Consider the following 18,428-nt stretch of genomic DNA (forward strand, 5'->3'; position numbering starts at 1 on the left):
CCCTGCCCCAGACACCCTTGGGGATCGCTCTACGCTGTCCTCTGTTCTGAGGTCGCCAACCCCCAGGCCTTCTCTGACTCCCCTGTGTGAAATTGCACCCATAACCCTCCAGCACCCCGCCCTTCTGACTTTTTCTCCCCAGCACTCCTTACCTCCCCACCCACTATGTTGTGTCCCGTTTGGGTTTCCTTTCTGCTTCCCTGCTATTTCCCCAGAACCCAAAACAGCTCCTGGTGCCTGGTAGGTGCTAAGTGAGTGAGTGGCGAGTGACAGGGAGGCATGTGCACAGGAGTCGGCCTGTGCGTTCACAACGGTCTTCCTGTTGGTACCCTGAATAAGGCCTGGGAGGTTGGCCCTGGGGGCCCCCTACTCCTCTCCCCCCTGCCCACCCTGGCCTTACAGCCTCCTTCCACTTCACACACCTGGCCCCCAAGAGGTGGGGGCTCTGCTCCTTGTGGCTAAGGGACTGTAGTCTGCTCTCTATTCTCACATGGAGGGCCATGTCCTCTATCCCGGGCCCATGCTGAGAGTGGCTGGGGTGCCCTGGCCAGACTCCTGCCCACAGTGCAGGAGCGTGTGTGTGTGTGCACTTGTGCATGGAGTGGGGGGCTGGAGGAGAGGCAGCTCCAGCCCATGAAGACCCAGGCAAGGATCGGTGACTGCATCATGGAAGGGCATGGCCTCCTGCCCTCCCCTGGTGTGGGTTCAGGGAGGAAGGGGACCAGGGGACTCCCAGGGCTCTGCCTCTGGGTCACACTGCTCTGGCCTCACCAGGACTTTGTACTGATTCCCTGGCCACTCCTGCCCCTCTCCCAATGAACCGAGGCTCACGACACTGTGTCCTTTCCCCTGTCCCCAGCAAGAGGTACTTGGTAGCATTGTCCTTGTTTGTGGGGGCTTTTAAATACAGGAGAAGGGAAAGGAAATAACCACAAGGGGTGGTCCTGGTGGTGTCATGAGACAAGATGGAGCGAAGAGAGCTGACTCGAAGCCCTGCAGGCCCAACCCAGCCAGCAGAGCCATCTCCACTGCTGACCCCATTCCTGGAACACGGGAAAAGCTGTTTCTGTATACACCTACACAAGGGGGCAAAGGCACAGGACGAGGCAGTGAAGAAAGGCTCCCAAGGGAAAACAGAGGCTCCCTCTGGGGACCGTGGGGAAACGCCCTTTGTCACTCAGACTTCTGTATTGTTTGCAGGTTTTTCCTGAGCACGTGTTTAGGTACTACTGCATAATTATAACGAAAACTGATTTTGAAGTACAGAGTGCATCCCAGGCCCCAGAGCAGTTTCACATCCAGATCTGGGGGGCTGGGCCTCTCTGTCCCCAAGGACTGCTCCCCGTGACACTGTGCTTGTCCCATCCCCAGAGTGCCCTCACGTTCCCCAACCCTGTCCCCGAAGCACGTAGGGCCCACGCCACGCTTCACAGTCAGGTGGACTCAGACCCCCTGTAGGCCCCTCCCACCTGCTGGCTCATCTCGAGAAGGCCCTTGCCCCGTGAAGCCTCTGTTTTCTCATCTGGAAAATGTCCTAATAGTACTTGCATCAGACTCTTTGTGAGGGTGTTTGCAGGACAACTGGGGGCACAAAAATCGACAGAAACCCCCTTCTCTCCGAAGACCCCAAACTATCTTGTTATTTTATTTTTTCTAAGGTGGGGTCTCACTCTGTCAGCCAGGCTGGAGTGCAGTGGCACAACCTCAGCTCACTGTAACCTCTGCCTTCTGGGTTCAAACAATTCCTGCCTCAGCCTCCCGAGTAGCTAGGATTACAGGCGCCCCTTACGACACCCGGCTAATTTTTTTTTCTTTTTTTCTTTTTAATTTCTTGTAGAGACAGGGTTTCACTATGTTGACCAGGCTAGTCTCAAACTCCTGACTTCTGGTGATCCACCCGCCTCAGTCTCCCAAAGTGTTGGGATTATAGGCATGAGCCACTGCACCAGGCCCAAATTATCTTTTTTTTTTTTTTTTTTTTTGAGACAGAGTCTCGCTCTGTCACCCAGGCTGGAGTGCAGTGGCCGGATCTCAGCTTACTGCAAGCTCCGCCTCCTGGGTTTACGCCATTCTCCTGCCTCAGCCTCCCGAGTAGCTGGGACTACAGGCGCCCACCACCTCGCCTGGCTAGTTTTTTTTTGTATTTTTTTTTTAGTAGAGACGGGGTTTCACCGTGTTAGCCAGGATGGTCTCGATCTCCTGACCTCGTGATCCGCCTGTCTCGGCCTCCCAAAGTGCTGGGATTACAGGCTCAAGCCACTGTGCCCGGCCCCAAATTATCTTTTTAAAAAGAGTATACAGTGAATTAAAAGTAGAGTATGGTGGCCGGGCGCGGTGGGTCATACCTGTAATCCCAGCACTTCGGGAGGCTGAGGTGCGCAGGTCGCTTGAGACCAGGAGTTCGAGACCAGCCTGGCCAATAGAGATGATCACCAGTAGAGATGGTGAAGCCCCGTCTCTACTAAAATGCAAAACTTAGCCGGGCGTGGTGGCACGTGCCTGTTGTCCCAGCTACTCAGATGACTGAGGCACAAGAATCACTTGAACCCGGGAGGTGGAGGTTGCAGTGAGCCGAGATCGTGCCATTGCACTCCAGCCTGGCAACAGAGCAAGACTCCATCTCAAAAAAAAAAAAAGACTCGAATAAAGAAATTAGGCCAGGGGTGGTGGTGGCTCATGCCTGTAATCCCAGCACTTTGGGAGGCCAAAGTTGGCAGATCAACTGAGGTCAGGAGTTCGAGACCAGTCTCCCCAACATGGCGAAACCCCAACTCCACTAAAAATACAAAAAATTAGCCAGGCATGGTGGCAGGTGCCTGTAATCCCACGTTCTCAGGAGGCTGAGGCAGGAGAATCGCTTGAACCTGGGAGTTGGATGTTGCAGTGAGCCGAGATCGCACCACTGCATTCTAGCCTGGGCGACAAGAGTGAAACTCTGTCGCCGGGCGCGGTGGCTCAAGCCTGTAATCCCAGCACTTTGGGAGGCCGAGACGGGTGGATCACGAGGTCAGGAGATCGAGACCATCCTGGCTAACATGGTGAAACCCCGTCTCTACTAAAAAATACAAAAAATTAGCCGAGCGAGGCGGCGGGCGCCTGTAGTCCCAGCTACTCGGGAGGCTGAGGCAGGAGAATGGCGTGAACCCGGAAGGCGGAGCTTGCAGTGAGCTGAGATCCGGCCACTGCACTCCAGCCTGGGCGACAGAGTGAGACTCCGTCTCAAAAAAAAAAAAAAAGAGTGAAACTCTGTCTCAAAAAAAAAGAAAAGACGCCAGGTGTGGTGGCTGATGCCTGTAAACCCAGCACTTTGGTAGGCCAAGGTGGGCGGATCACTTGAGGTCAGGAGTTCCAGACCAGCCTGGCTAGCATGATGAAACCCCATTTCTACTAAAAATACAAAAAAAATTAGCCAGGCATGGTGGCGCATGCCTATAATCCCAGCTACTCAGGAGGCTGAAGCAGGAGAATCGCTTGAACCCAGGAGGCAGAGGCTGCGGTGAGCCGAGATCATGCCACTGCACTCCGTCTCAAAAGAAAAAAAAAAGAAAAAGCTATGGGGGAAGAAAGAATACATTGAAGAATAAACTAATTCCCCACATTGGTCTGACTGTGAATTCCTCTTAACTGTTTTATCATCCAAGCAGCGACACAGGGCCTGCTGCAGCCCCCCACCCCATTTAGCAGGCCCAAGTGGAAAGGTTCATGTGAGGCCAGGCACCTGCACACAACACAGACACGAATCCTGCAGGCCTTTTGTCCCGGCACCTGGCCCAGCACATAGGAAGCGCCCAGCAAACATCTGTGTCACATGAGTGGGTGTCTCATTTGCGTCTGCTGCTCTTAGCAGTTGGCCTCCCTCTCTGGCCAAGGTGAGGGACCCTGGAACTCTGACAGTGGGTTCTAGCCCTCCCAGTCTCTCTGGCCTTGAGAGCAGCCTCCTCCAGTCTCTGCTGGGGGTCAGAGTAGCCAGCGCTTCCACTGTGAAACGAAGACCTGGCGCAGGCAAGCCCCCTCCTCCTAACTCCTGTAAATTCTCCCGACTCTGGCCTCACTGAGCCACCCTCTCCAGGGACAGGTTCCCTGTTCCTGGGTTCCCACAAACCTCAGCCTGCCAACATGGCTGGCACAAGGGCTAAAGGAGCCGCCTGGTACTCAGGTCTCTGCAGCCCTCGCTAATGGGTAATGGCAGCACCAACAGGGATGGATGTGCGTGTGGGTGGCAGGGCTATGGCTCAGTCTTCTGGCTCTGTCCCCACTCCTCTGCCCCACAGAGAGGCCTTCCCTGCCCTGGCTCCCCTCCAGGCTCCTGTCCCCCACCCCTGTACCGTACACCCACTCTCACCCACACCTGCCCCCACGCCCACATCACCATACACCCACGCTCACCCACACCTGCCCCCAGCCCCACTTCTCCTTTGCAGCTCCCCTCCGCCCACACCTTCCTGCCTGGGAGCTGCTGGCCCATGTGCAGGGGATGGAGAGGGGTGGGCCAGTGCCCACCAGTCAGGGCTGGCTGACTGGGGTTCTTTGTGAACTTTCAGGGTCTCCCAAGCTGGAAACCTGGGGGCCGGCCTTGCTCCCCTCACTCCATGGCCAGCCACTGCATCATTCCCTGCTCTGGGCCACCAGTCCTGGATGTGGGCCACAGTGCCAGAGACAGGGTCCCTTGCAGTTACGGCTCAGAATCTCTCTCCTACCCAGACACCCCCAGGTTCTGCACTGCCCAGGGCCTGGTGCCCTGCCCATCTGCAACCCAGGTGCTCCCTCCTCCATCCCAGCATCCCCTGTGGCAGTGGCCATGCCTGCCCCCAGAGCAGCTTAGGCTCCCCTTTCATCTCTCCAAGTCTTAGCCCCTGCTGCCCTCTGCCTGGAGTGTGTGCCTACCCCCTCGCTGCTGCTCAGGGTCTCCCTCTGCCCCCAAGCTCCCTCCCCAGCCCCTGAGTTTCTCCTCTGACTGTGCTCCCCCAGCCCTGAGTGCTTAGGGGTCTGGGTGGCACGCATGGCATTTAACCCCATGCTCCCAGCCCTGAGCTCCCTGAGGCCCCTCCAGCCCTGGCCCTGGGGAGGGGGTAGCATGTGACCAGGAGGGCTGAGGGGGCTTGTGTGTGATTCTGAGACTCAGTCTGAGACACGGGTGACAGACAGTTGGGGACCCCAAACACTGGGGAGCAGAGATAGACGGGAGAGACCCGCAGTGAGAGACGGAGGTAGCGGGAGAGGACACACAGCCCTGGAGAAAAGGAGCCAGTGTGGGCAGTTCCCTCCACTGCAGTCACAGGTCCCTCGCTCATAGGCAGATCTTCCTGGGCGCTCTCTGCACAAAGCCCCAGTGGCTCCCTCGTGTCCTCCAGCCACAGTCCAAGCTCCCTAATGTGCTAGATAAGGCCCCAGTCCAGCCCTTTGGTCCCAGCACTCCCTGGACTTCCTGTTTGGGCCTCCAAGCATTTGCTCCCCTTTGGCCTTCACCCCCATCTGTTCCCTAGACCTCACTCCATCTGGCAAATACTTCACCATCACCCCCTCCATGAAGCCTTCTAGCCCACCTTCCGGTACCCTTGCTGCGAGGATGTCTTCCCCCATCAGCACAAGTGTGAAATTCCCTTGGGGCAGACCCACATGCTACTTGGGACTGGTACAAGTGTCTGATGTCAGGCTGGGCACTGTGGCTCACGCCTGTAATCCCAGCACTTTGGGAGGCCGAGGAGGGTGGATCACCTGAGGTCAGGAGTTCCAGACCAGCCTGGCCAAATGGTGAAACCCCGTCTCTGTTAAAAATACAAAAATTAGCCGGGCGTGGTGACACATGCCTGTAATCCCAGCTACTTGGGAGGCTGAGGCAGGAGAATCGCTTGAATCTGGGAGGCAGAAGTTGCAGTGAGCCGAGATTGCACCACTGTACAGAGCCAGACTCCGTTTAAAAAAAAAAAGCAGGTGTCTGATGTCCCCAACTGCCTCTGTCCAGGAAGGGCAGGAGGACTCCCTAGAAGCGGAGATAAATGGGGTGGGAGAGATAGTGGGGAAGCATCCGAGGTCATGGAGCAGCCTTGGCTAGAGGGAGCAGAGGAACCACTCACGGTCTGTGTCCTGGCTCCATCCACCTCCCTACCCAAGAGGAGGCTCTGGTCTGCCCCCAGACGGTCCCAGCACCCAGCAGAGGGCCCACCCAGGTGGTGCTGGTTGAGTGACTGAACTGGGGAACCATAGGAAGAAAGAGAGGCCAGGCCCGGCGCGGTGGCTCACGCCTATAATCCCAGCACTTTGGGAGGCCGAGGCGGGTGGATCACGAGGTCAGGAGTTCAAAACCAGCCTGGCCAAGATGGTGAAACCCCATCTCTACTAAAAATACAAAAATTAGCCGGGCGTGGCGGTGGGCGCCTACAATCCCAGCTACTCAGGAGGCTGAGGCAGCTAATTGCTCGAACCTGGGAGGCAGAGCTTGCAGTGAGCCGATATCGCGCCATTGCACTCCAGCCTGGGCAACAGAGCGAGACTCCATCTCAAAAAAAAAAAAAAAAAAAAGAAAGAAAGAAACAAAGAAAGGGGGGCCCCAGGAGAGCTCGGTCCCACCCAGCAGGCGGGGGCAGGGCAGGGCAGAGTGTTCCCCCCGCCTCCCCGCTTCCTCCCCGAGGGCCCCGGAGGCCCACTCAGCCTCAGTCCCCACTTGTGCGGAGGCGCCGGCACCATGAAGCGAGGGCCCCGGAGCCTGCGGGGCAGGGACGCGCCAGCCCCCACGCCCTGCGTCCCGGCCGAGTGCTTCGACCTGCTGGTCCGGCACTGCGTGGCCTGCGGACTCCTGCGCACGCCGCGGCCGAAACCGGGTAAGGAGGACCCACCGGGCGCGCGGCGCCGGCAGCCGCGGGGAGGACGGGGCCCCGACCGCCACGGCGAAGGCAGAGCCCCGACCCCTGGGGGCGCCGAGGGCTGAAAGGACCCTGTGGGCAGGGCTTGGAGGGGCCCGCCATCACCGCGCGGCCCTCACCGCCGCCTCTCTCCCTCCCCTTGTCCACCGCCCCCCCCCGGCTGTCCCTCCCCTCCCCGGCCAGCCTCGCCCCCCTCCGCCCCTCCCCGTCCCCGCTCCTCCCTCCCCTCGGCCCCCTGCCCTCCCTCCCTGTCCCCTCCCGCAGCAGCCCCGGCCAGCAGCCCTGCGCCCAGGACGGCGCTGCAGCCGCAAGAGTCGGTGGGCGCGGGGGCCGGCGAGGCGGCGCTGTCCCTACCCGGGCTGCTCTTCGGCGCCCCCGCGCTGCTGGGCCTGGCACTGGTCCTGGCGCTGGTCCTGGTGGGCCTGGTGAGCTGGAGGCGGCGACAGCGGCGGCTTCGCGGCGCGTCCTCCGCAGAGGCCCCCGACGGAGACAAGGACAAGGACGGTGAGTTCCGTGTGTAGCGGAACCAGTCCGAGCGGGGCACAGGGGCTGGGGTGTCGGGACGGCCTAGGGGGTGATGCATGGCCCCTGGGAGTAGTGAAGGTCTGTAAGGGGAAACGGAGACAGAGAGCGGAAAAGAGTTTGCTCTGAGGAGCTCAGGCTGGGGACGGAGACATAGTCCTGCGCCTGAGACCCTGGTCGGAGCCAGGAACAGCTCTGCCCTGCCATACCCCAGTGTGAGGAAGAGACAGTTCGCGGGAAGGGGGCCCCGTCTGAAGGAGGAGCCTGTCCTGCCCTTTGGGAGTCTAACGGAGCTTGATTCCCCCATAAATCCCTGCAGGGTTTGCCAGACAGCCCCAGCTCCCCAACTCCCTGCCCTGCCAGCTCCCCACTGGCCAGGCCTCTGAACTCAGGGTCAGCCATGTGCCACCCCTCCCCACCCTGCAGTGGGCTTCATTTGACGGAGTACTGCCCCTCCAGAGGAGTCTTCTAGGGGAGGGAGAGAAGGCTGTGACCCAGTACCGAGCCTCTATCCCCTCTGCCCTGCCCCAGAACCCCTGGACAAGGTCATCATTCTGTCTCCGGGAATCTCTGATGCCGCAGCTCCTGCCTGGCCTCCTCCTGGGGAAGACCCAGGAACCACCCCACCTGGCCACAGTGTCCCTGTGCCAGCCACAGAGCTGGGCTCCACTGAACTGGTGACCACCAAGACGGCCGGCCCTGAGCAACAATAGCAGGGAGCCGGCAGGAGGTGGCCCCTGCCCTCCCTCTGGACCCCCGCCAGGGGCTTGGAAATCAAATTTTGCTCTTCACTCCAGCATGCACATGCCCTCTTTCTGGGACCAGGCTAACCCTGCAGAAGCACAGACACTACAGACCACAGCGTTCAGCCCCCATGGAGTTTGGTGTGCTCACCTTTGGCTTCAGACCACACCATCTTTGAAAGCCCTTGAAGGTGGTAGCCCAGCTCCTGTTCCTGTGCCTTCAAAAGGCTGGGGCACTATGAGTAAGAGACCGCTTTTAAAATGGGGAAGGCACCATTAAGCCAAAATGAGTCTGAAAAAGGACCAAGTGGGAGGATGCCTAATTTGTAGCTGGGTAGTTTTTTGTGTTTGTTTGATTTTTTTATTTTTTGAGACGAGTCTTGCTCTGTGGCCAGGCTGGAGTACAGTGGCATGATCTCACCTCACTGAAACCTCCAACTCCTTGGTTCAAGCGATTCTCCTGCCTCAACCTCCTGAATAGCTGGGATTGCAGGCATGCACCACCACAGTCAGCTAATTTTTGTATTTTTAGTAGAGACGGGATTTCACCACATTGGCCAGGATGGTCTCGATTTCCTGACCTCGTGATTTGCCCTCTTCGTCTTCCCAAAGTGCTGGGATTACAGGCATGAGCCACCGCACCTGGTCTTGTTTTGTTTTGTTTTGTTTTGTTTTGTTTTGTTTTGTTTTGTTTGAGACACGGTCTTGCTGTATCACCCAGGCTGGAGTGCAATGATGGGTCCCCAGTACATTGCAGCCTGGGCTCAAGCGATCTTTCTGCTTCAGCCTCCTGAGTAGCTGCGACTACAGGTGCTCCACCTTGCCCAGCTAATCTTTTTTTTTTTTTTTTTTTTTTTAAAGACAGGTCTGGATATGTTGCCCAGGCCAGTCTCAAATTCCTAGCCTCAAGCAGTCCTCCCCAAAGGGCTGGGATTATAGGCATGAGGCACTGGGCCTGGCCGCTATTTCTTTTTTTTTTTTTTTTTTTTTTTTGAGATGGAGTCTCGCTCAGTCCCCCAGGCTGGAGTGCAGTGGCCAGATCTCAGCTCACTGCAAGCTCCGCCTCCTGGGTTCACGCCATTCTCCTGCCTCAGCCTCCCGAGTAGCTGGGACTACAGGCGCCCGCCACCTCGCCCGGCTAGTTTTTTGTATTTTTTAGTAGAGACGGGGTTTCACCGTGTTAGCCAGGACGGTCTCGATCTCCTGACCTCGTGATCCGCCCGTCTCGGCCTCCCAAAGTGCTGGGATTACAGGCTTGAGCCACCGCGCCCGGCCTGCTATTTCTTTAATACCTGCCCTCAGAGCCGTCCTGCTTTTAAACTGATGCAAATGGTGGCAGTGCATAATCAGTTCATGGGTTTGCTTGCTTTGGGATTTAGTACAAGATTATTTAAAGAAATAACGAAGGAGAAAAGATTGAACTGGATTTTGCTGATTGTCAGGTATCTGTACCCCAGGGTCAACCCCTGAGATTGGCCCAATCTGCCAGAACCTAAGATGCCATTTTGACCACAGTGGTAGCTTCTAGAGCCACAAGCCTGCATTTGAGAGGAGATGTGCAGCCTCCAAGGCTGGACTCCAAACTCAAGCTGAAGGAACATATTGGCAGGCAGCTCTCTCAGGGTCCACCTGAGGTTCCAGCTGCTCCAAGACACAGCATGTTCAGCCATATACACGGAAGGGCTGGGACCTACAGGAGGCTCCTTTGTGTAGAGGCCAGGGCAGGCCTGTGACCTTGAACCAGGTGGACATGAGGTTCCTTGAACTCCCTTCTCTCTCTGGCTTGTTCCCCTGAAGCACTGGGCCCCCAGTGCTGGGCTCATTTGGCCATCCTGTGCCAGTCCCCTGGGCACCCACTGTCACAGTGGAAGCTGCTCCCTCCTCTTACAGCCCCAAGCTGTTCCTTGTTCTGGGGCCTGGGGACAAGACCGTCTCTTTGCACTCCTGGATGACACTGTGCACTCCCCGTCAGCCGCCTCCTGCCTGCCCTCCTGCACAGGGTCAGAACCTCCGGAGCTGGACTCCACCCTGGGCAGCTTCCTTGGAACTTGTTGCAGCTTAGCATCTTTGGAAGGGAGCACTGGACTAAGAGTCAGAAGGTGGAGTTCTGGGCACTGTCTTTCCACTCGTGGACCCTGGGCATGTTCTGTTCCATGCATCAGATGTTTTCTGCCTGCTTCCCCCTGAGCTGCCACCAGAGCTGCCTGTAGACCCCTGCTTCTCCTGCCCCTCCTATCCCTTGCCAGGCCTCTGGACTCAGTGCTTCCTGTCCCAAGGACCTGTTGTGTGCCCAACTCAGAAGACAGTGGCCACTTGCATCCAGGTCTCTGCCTGGCTACTCGCTCCGTGAACCCATCTCAGATGCCCCTGCCCCCAGGGAGCCAGGTGACAGGGTGAGGTCAAGTGACAAGCAGTAGGTATGGGAGAGGGTTGGTGGGGTCAGGCCCACATGGGCCCAGCCATCCACTCCCCTTCCATCTGGGGTTGGAGGAGTCTGAGCTGCTCCTGGCCACCCTATGTCCCACCCCATTTTCTCCTGGCCACCCCACCTCCCACCCCATCTTCTCCTGGCCACCCCGTCTCCCACCCCATCTTCTCCTGGCCACCCCACCTCCCACCCCATCTTCTCCTGGCCACCCCACCTCCCACCCCATCTTCTCCTGGCCACCCCACCTCCCACCCCATCTTCTCCTGGCCACCCCGTCTCCCACCCCATCTTCTCCTGGCCACCCCGTCTCCCACCCCATCTTCTCCTGGCCACCCCGTCTCCCACCCCATCTTCTCCTGGCCACCCCGTCTCCCACCCCATCTTCTCCTGGCCACCCCGTCTCCCACCCCATCTTCTCCTGGCCACCCCGTCTCCCACCCCATCTTCTCCTGGATACCCCGTCTCCCACCCCATCTTCTCCTGGACACCCCGTCTCCCACCCCATCTTCTCCTGGACACCCCGTCTCCCACCCCATCTTCTCCTGGACAACCCCATCTCCCACCCCATCTGTTGCCACAGCTAGGGTTAGCTCAGCAGGTGAAAACCCCGAGGGTGGGTGAAACCCCTCTGGGGCCCAGACATGCAAACCTTGGTCATCTCTCTGGCCCTGCCAGCCAGTAGGAAGTTTCCCCTGAGTTCTTAGTTTTGTCTTCTGAAAAATGAGCGGTTGGATGCAAGGTTCTCCTCCCAGCCTGTGGTCCCCAGAGAAGGACAGGAAAGAACCTTAGATAATTCTCATATGCATTTCACAGATGAGGAAACTGAGACCCAGAGCCGCCACATCGATCCCTCATCTGATCTTTATAAGAGCACCTGGAGGAGGAGGGTGGGGTGTTTGTGTTTGCTTAAATTTTTTTGAATGAAAAGAATGAAGATGGGCGTTTTGTAGACAATCTGGAAGTTCTGGACCGGAATCCATGATGTAGTCAGGGCAGACATGACCCGTGTCCAGTAACCCCAGGCCTCGAGTGTGTGGTATATTTTTCTATATAATTGTAATCATTCTATACATACCAATTCATGTCTTGACCATCATATTAATATTTGGTAAGTTTTTCTCTCTTTAAATACTTCACAATAAAGTTTTCAACATGATAAGGTTTTCTACCCGGGCATTTGGATACTTTGGTTTTTGCTGTTGTGGCCAAGATGGCCTCCTTCTACATGGTCCTGGGCAGGGGTCTCTGTTTCCCAGCACAGTTGTTGTGCCAAAGGCCTTGACTTTTTTTTTTTTTTTTTTGAGATGGATTTTCACTCTTGTTGCCCAGGCTGGAGTGCAATAGTGCAATCTCGGCTCACTGCAACTTCCACCTCCTGGGTTCAAGTGATTCTCCTGCCTCAACCTCCTAAGTAGCTGGGATTACAGGCATGCGGCACCACACCCGGCTAATTTTGTACTTTTAGTACAGACAGGGTTTCTCCATGTTGGCCAGGCTGGTCTCGAACTTCTGACCTCAGGTGATCCGCCCGCCTGGCCTCCCACAGTGCTGGGATGACAGGCGTGAGAACCGCCTCCACCCCGCCAGCCTTGACCTTTTTAAAGTTCCCTGTTGGTCCATTTTTTCTCCTGCAAATCTAGACCATTTCACATTCACGAGCAGTGACTATATGGTCCAGTTTGCAGATAGGAAAAGAGAGGCCCTGTGAGGTAACGGGATCCAGCCCAAGATACAACAGGTGGGTGGTGGAGCTGGATGAAACCTGGGTTCCCATGCCTGGCCGGCATGCCTGCCCAGCAGAAGGTCATTCACCTGGACACCCTCCTTGGGAGCGGAGAATTCGGGGACTGATGCCAGGCCCCACCTCTTGGTTTCATCACTACTCAGATTTTCTCCCTATCTGGTCTCTCTTTTCGGTAAGAGGAATCCCAGACAGACTCTGGAAGGGCCGTTTTCAGGGTGGGAATGGAAGGGAAAAGGCCCTTCTCTGAGCCTGTGTTTCGGGCCAGCTTTTCCTGAAGGAGGGTCTGATTTCAACCAGGTCCCCAGGACCCTGGCCAGTGGGGGCAGGGCTGGCTGAAGTCTCGCTTCCTCCTGGGGCTTCCCGCAGGCCCCTTTCACTTCCTGCCTGGTAGCCAGAGGCTGGGGGCTCCGGGAGGGGTTGAGGAGCCCAGCTGGTGAGGCCAGGGAGGAAGGCCCCTCACCTTCGTTTCAGCAGGGATGGCACAACACGGCACTATCCCTACAAGCTGGTAGCACCTCCCTGGGCCTCAACTTTCTGGGCCCCTCTTCCCATCTGCAAAATGCGGCTTTTGAGGGCCACCCAGCTGTCCTTGAAGATTAAAGAGGTCATGTGGCATGTAGGGACAGAGGGACCCCTGCCAGGGCCAGGGAACGCCCCCAGCAGGGAAGTGTGAGCAGGCCTAGTCCTGCCCTCATGACCCCGGGGGGCGGGGGGAGAGAATGGGGGTGCGGTAGAAACGACTGCCCCAAATAGCGGAATAGCGGGCAGAGTCGGGGAGCAACCGGGAGGAAAGAGGTGCCAGTGTTCCCCGCCGCTGCGCTTTCCTCCCGGGACTCAGACGGGCGCTCAGTGGTTGGCGTGGGGTACGGGGGGAGGGACGCTACTGGGGTCCCGAGACCCAGGTGAACCTTGGGCATCTCTCCACTCCCCTAGACTGCGGATAATCTAAGATCCAGGGCCGAATCCAGGGACTCCGGGGCGGGCGAGTCTCTGAGCGGCTCCTGCAGTCAGCCCCGGCCACCACCGGCCCCGGGCGGTTTGGGCGTGGGGCGGGGACTGGGGGCGGGGTGCGGCCGAGGGGCGGGGTCAAGAAGAGAGGCGGGGCTGAGGGACCCCAAGTCTCAAGGTGGCCGGAAAGGGGCGGGGCCAGAGGCATGCCGAAGGGGTGGGGTCAAGGCCAAGGGGCGCGGAAAAAGCGTGGGACCGGATAAGGGGCAGGACCAAGGCCAAGGGCACCTGCTTAGGGCTCCCGACCTCTGCGCCCTCGGGAGTCCGTGTCCTCAGGCGCATCCCGAGCCCTGGGGGCCTGGATGCGGCCCACGGCCCCGACTGAAGGGCGAGGCTCAGGGGAGAGGACGCGAGACGCCTCCGCCCGAAACTGCGACCCAGGAGCAGGGGGACTGGCAGGGAGGGCGCACCTGTCCCCGTGCACGCGCTGTGGCCTCCGCGGAGCTCTGCCCTGTCTTGGTTCCCGCGCTAAGGTCTCGGTGTCCGCTCCGGATTCGCACGTACACTGAGGGCTTTGGAGGGTCCTGAAGGGGGAGCGCGTGGGAGCGTTCAGGCAGAGCGACTACCTGTGACAGCTAAAGTGCTGATCCTGAGGCACGACGGTGTGCGGGCGGGGGAGACGGTGTCGGGGGCATCGGGATGGGGGGCCGAGCCCCAGCTCGCAGCCCCCCAGTCTCGCCGCTCCCTGGCGACCTCAGGAGCCCGGGCGCCCCTTCCCTCCCACGGGCAGCTGGAGCCTGAGTCAGAGTTGCCTCGCGGGAGACAAAGACAGCCGTGGGCCCTCCCTCCAGACCCCTCCTGGTACCGGCATTTGCACCAGCAGGGAGCCCAGAGTCCCCCAAGAACCTCTGCTTTTTGGGTAACTGCATCATTGAGGAAATGGAAGTGAAATTAGCTTAGGAATGAGGCCTTGGAGGCTTGTGGGTGGCATCCGCGGTCATGGTCTTCTCAGCCTGGCTTCAGTGGGAACTCCCACCAGGCCACATGTACCTGGGTATTTCCTGTCTGGGGCCCACTGCTTCTCCCTGTAACCCTGCCGAAATGCCGGTAGCCCATCTTGCAGATGACAAAACTGAGGCCTAGAAAGGTTGAATGGCCCTGGAGAGCAGGAATTCCAACCCTGTCAGCCTGGCTCCAAAATAAAGGATAAAGGCTGGGCGCAGTGGCTCGCACTTGTAATCCCAGCACTTTGGGAAGTCAAAGCGGGCCGATTATTTGAGGTCAGGAGTTCCAGAGCCGCCCTGCCAACATGCTGAAACCCTGTCTCTACTAAAAATACAAAAATTAGGCCAGGCCTGGTGGCTCACGCCTGTAATCCCAGAACTTTGGGAGGCCGAGGCAGGCGGATCACCTGAGGTCAGGAGTTCACAACGAGCCTGATCAATATGGTGAAACCCTGTCTCTACTAAAAATTACAAAAATTAGCCAGGTGTGGTGGTGTGCATCAGTAATCCCAGCTCCTCGAGAGGCTGAGGCAGGAGAATCGCTTGAATCCGGGAGGCAGAGGTTGGAGTGAGCCAAGATCGAGCCACTGCATTCTAGCCTGGGCGACAGTGTGAGACTCTATCTCAAAACAAAACAAAACAAAACAAAAATTAACCAGGCATGGTGGCAGGTCCCTATAAATCCTAGCTACTCGGGAGGCTGAGGCAGGAGAATTGGTTGAATCCAGGAGGCAGAGGTTGCAGTGAGCCGAGATCACACCACTGCACTCCAGCCTGGGCAACAGAGGGATACTCCGTCTCAAAAAAATAAATTAAATAAATAAATAAATAAATAAAACCTAGAAACTCTGGGCATGTGGGGCTGGAAAGGGATTCCAGGAAGAGAGGGCAGCCTGATGTCCAGGCAGGGGGTAGGTGAGCCTGGGTCAGGTGTTGGCGAGGGCCCTGTCGTGGGGTAGGAGTGCTTCCTGGGTGTGCTGAACTGGCCACAATGTGGATTGAGGGTTCATAGTGCAGGTTCCAGGCCAGACCCTGCCCTTCCTGGCTGTGTGCCAGTCACAGCAAGTCACTTCCTCTCTCTGAGTCTTGAGTTTCTCTCTAGGAAATCCCAAACCTTTCCCAGGGCTCAGCAGAGCTGGCAGACTGGTCACCAACCATCTAATATGGAGACATTGAGGCCCAGCACAAGCTGGTTGTCATGTCCACACCTTTCAGGACCCCCAGCCTTCCCAAGCCAGAACTGAGCACCAGGTGAGGGCTAGACATGGAGGAAGGCCGTTTGTGCACAGGAGCATGTGTGTGACACACATGTGTGCACACGCATGCCCACCGTGCAGGGAGGGCCCTCATAGTCATGCTAGCCCTGGACATGCACACTCTTGCTTTCACCCAAGCACACGCAGACACCCGTACACTCGAGCTGCCAACATTGGGAGCTGGGGGCGGGGCGGGTGCCCTTCAGGAGCAGGGACTCAGCTCCTCTGCCCGCCCCGCGGGGCTCACTGCAGATGCCAGGGGTTATTTTAAGCCTGGATCAATGGATGAATTTTGGTGACACAGGCTTGGTGGTAGTGGAGGGGGGCAGGCAGAAGAGATAAGGGGTGGGTGCCCTGGAGCCTTGATGGGGTGAGAGACCCTGGGGTTCAGGGCAAAGGGGTCACTCCTCGGCTGGGCTGCTCTGTCTCCAGATCCCCTCGCCCAGCACATGGCCAGGCACCTGGGGCAGTGTCAGCTGAATGGGCAATCAGATCCCACGACTCAGCCAGTCAGGGTCAGCTGGGCTCTGTGTTTGCAGCTGCCTTTTCCTGCTCCACTCACTCCCTGCGGCCAGGTGTTCCCATGGAGAGGAGAGGGTATCCAGTGCCTGGCACAGACCCAGTAGTTGTGGTTACCTATGGCTGCTGACCGACCACTGGATCAGATTGAGACGGGGAGGAAGGCATGTGTGTGTGAGTGTGTATGGGGGGGGTGTTGGGGGTTGGACATCAGTCACTGGGAGGGGCTGGAATCCACTTCCTTCATGGGACAAATGGCTGTCACTATGTACATGTATTTGAAGGCCTGAAGGGGTCAACATGAGGAAAGCACCCAGTACCAGAAGAGTGGGGGCAGGAGGGGGTCCAGAAAGGGGGAGCACTGGGAGACTTGCTCTGACCCAGCAGGGTCACCCTAACTTGGAAGAGTCCCCAGTTCCAAGGGGGCAGAGACAAGCCTCTTTCAACCCAGTGCTCAGCAATTGGTGGGAAAGGTAGGAGAAGTGGCCCCCCTCAGAGCCCCTGCAGCCTCCAGGGCAGTGGGCAGAGGGCGGTGGGGACTTCAATACCAGCAGTGCGGGTTGTGCCACGGATTCCATTTCTAGGAATGCCACCTAAGGAAGCAGGAAAGGACGTTCCAGAAAGTAGAGCTCAGAAGCTCTGAGAAGAATCACAAATGAGAAGTTTCTTTTTCTTTTTTTTTTTTTAAGACAGTCTCAATCTATTGCCCAGGCTGGAGTGCAATGGCACGATCTCGGCTCACTGCAACCTCTGCCTCCTAGGTTCAAGTGATTCTTGGGCCTCAGCCTCCCCAGTAGCTGGGATTACAGGTGCCCGACACCACACCCAGCTAATTTTTGTATTTTTAGTAGAGGTGTGGTTTCACTGTGTTGGTCAGGCTGGTCTCCAACTCCTGACCTCATGATCCACCTGCCTCAGCCTCCCAAAGTGCTGGGATTACAGGCGTGAGCCACTGCCCCCAGCCAAACGAAAAGTTTAAGGATGGCAAAAAGTAAACTACAAACCAGTTGCAATCCAGATGTAAAGTGTGGCATATTTTAGTGTGGTTGTCTCTGGCCATGGGATTAAAACAATTTCATTTAATTCCTTTGTTCATCTGTGTTTTTCTTCTAAACTGGTAATAAGGAGTCCTTTAATGAGGGCGCATTTTCAGGACTGGATGGGAAGTGTGTGTACGTGTGTGTGCACACGTGTGTGTGTAGGTGGGGGGAACAGGCTGTCTTTGGCCAGGGCACAAGGAGAAGCTCTGAGGGGGAAGGTTACCTCCTCTTCCTGTCTGAACCCATTAATACCTGAAATTAGCCTGTCAGCCCCTCATGTCAGGCAACAGACTTGATCCTCCTTAAAATGTAAATCCTTCCTCTTCTTCTCCCCGAGCTTCTCCACTTTCATAAGCTGATCCCAGTTCCTGAGTGAAGGATGGATGGAAAGGGTACCAGGAGGGACCCTAGGGAGCCCCAAATGCTTCATCTCACAGAAACTAGGCGCTGGAGTCCTATCGTTCAGAGGCCTGAGCTGCACACTGGGTCAATTGCACGCCCAGTCCTTGCCCTCCTGCTGTTTCCGTCTGGACAGAGGGAGGTTCCATATCGACCCCTACCTCCTGGAAGGGGCAGATTATGAGTCTGCCCTCCAAGAAGAGTTTTTGATGTTAAGATGAGATACTGAGGCAGGGAGAAGCCCGGCACCAGCACCTTCTCCCGTTCAACTCAACCCCGAAAACACCACTGGGCCTGCTGGGACCAGGTCCGGGCTCCTTAGGGCCCCCACACCCTACCCCTCGGTTTGTGAAAGGACCTGCGGGTCGGCGCAGGGCGGAGGTCTTCCTCTTCCAGGCTTTCCTTTTCCAGGGCAGGGGCGAGCCCAATCCCCCTCTCCTCACACCTGGGGAGGGAGCAGATCGCGGAAGTGCATCAGCCAGGCTGTGCCCATCGACGAGGGGATGGGGACATCCCTGGACCCCAGTCCAGCGTTCGAGAGGTTCTGGAACTGGGCTCGCGCCGCGGGGTAAATCCTTGGCCCTCTGAAGCGGCGCTGCCAGGGGAAGTCCTTCCCATTTGACAGGTGGGAAAATAGAGGCGCCGAGAGGGGAAGGGGCTCTTCTTATGTTATGATCAGAACGGACAGAGAGGACGGGAAGGAGGTGAGAGGCTGGTCCTGCTCGTCCCAGGGCAATTCCGGGCTGCTTTGACCTCCGCGCCTGTAAGGTACAGGTTTCCCCACCTGTAAGACAGGAATGCTCTAGTCGCGGGCCCTAGAGCTGATTCCCTTCGAGCGCCCAGTTCCGAGGAATGTTTCGGCGCAGTCTTTGGAGGGGGGTCCCCTGTGGGACCCCCCCCAGCTGCGCGGGCCCTGCTGCCCCCCTCGCCCCTCGCGGCAGCCGCGCTCCTCCCCTGGCTCTGCC

General features: G+C 57.7%; 1 protein-coding gene across 3 annotated transcripts; it reads left to right on the forward strand.

Annotated features, from left to right (window-relative positions):
* The first annotated feature begins 6,543 nt into the window (after nucleotides 1-6,543).
* Nucleotides 6,544-11,712, forward strand: TNFRSF13C (TNF receptor superfamily member 13C). Of its 3 annotated transcripts, none has more exons than XM_077949540.1 (3): nucleotides 6,544-6,818; nucleotides 7,044-7,364; nucleotides 7,914-11,712. In XM_077949540.1, the coding sequence occupies exons 1-3, from the start codon at nucleotides 6,683-6,685 to the stop codon at nucleotides 8,093-8,095; spliced, it is 639 nt and encodes a 212-aa protein (XP_077805666.1). In that variant the 5' UTR covers nucleotides 6,544-6,682; the 3' UTR covers nucleotides 8,096-11,712. The 3 variants fall into 3 exon arrangements, with proteins under 3 accessions (XP_077805666.1, XP_001101623.2, XP_077805665.1); XM_001101623.5 differs by having other exon boundaries at nucleotides 6,583-6,818; nucleotides 7,128-7,364; XM_077949539.1 differs by having other exon boundaries at nucleotides 6,586-6,818; nucleotides 7,125-7,364.
* Nucleotides 11,713-18,428: the final 6,716 nt, after the last annotated feature.

The sequence above is a fragment of the Macaca mulatta genome, chromosome 10, assembly GCF_049350105.2.
Source record: "Macaca mulatta isolate MMU2019108-1 chromosome 10, T2T-MMU8v2.0, whole genome shotgun sequence".
NCBI lineage: Eukaryota > Metazoa > Chordata > Mammalia > Primates > Cercopithecidae > Macaca > Macaca mulatta.

Coding starts and splice junctions, on each gene's coding strand:
- TNFRSF13C (XM_077949540.1), top strand. CDS start 6,683: ATGAAGCGAGGGCCCCGGAGCCTGCGGGGCAGGGACGCGCCAGCCCCC. Junction 6,819..7,043: donor CACGCCGCGGCCGAAACCGG/GTAAGGAGGACC, acceptor CTCCCCGGCCAG/CCTCGCCCCCCTCCGCCCCT. Junction 7,365..7,913: donor CGGAGACAAGGACAAGGACG/GTGAGTTCCGTG, acceptor GCCCTGCCCCAG/AACCCCTGGACAAGGTCATC.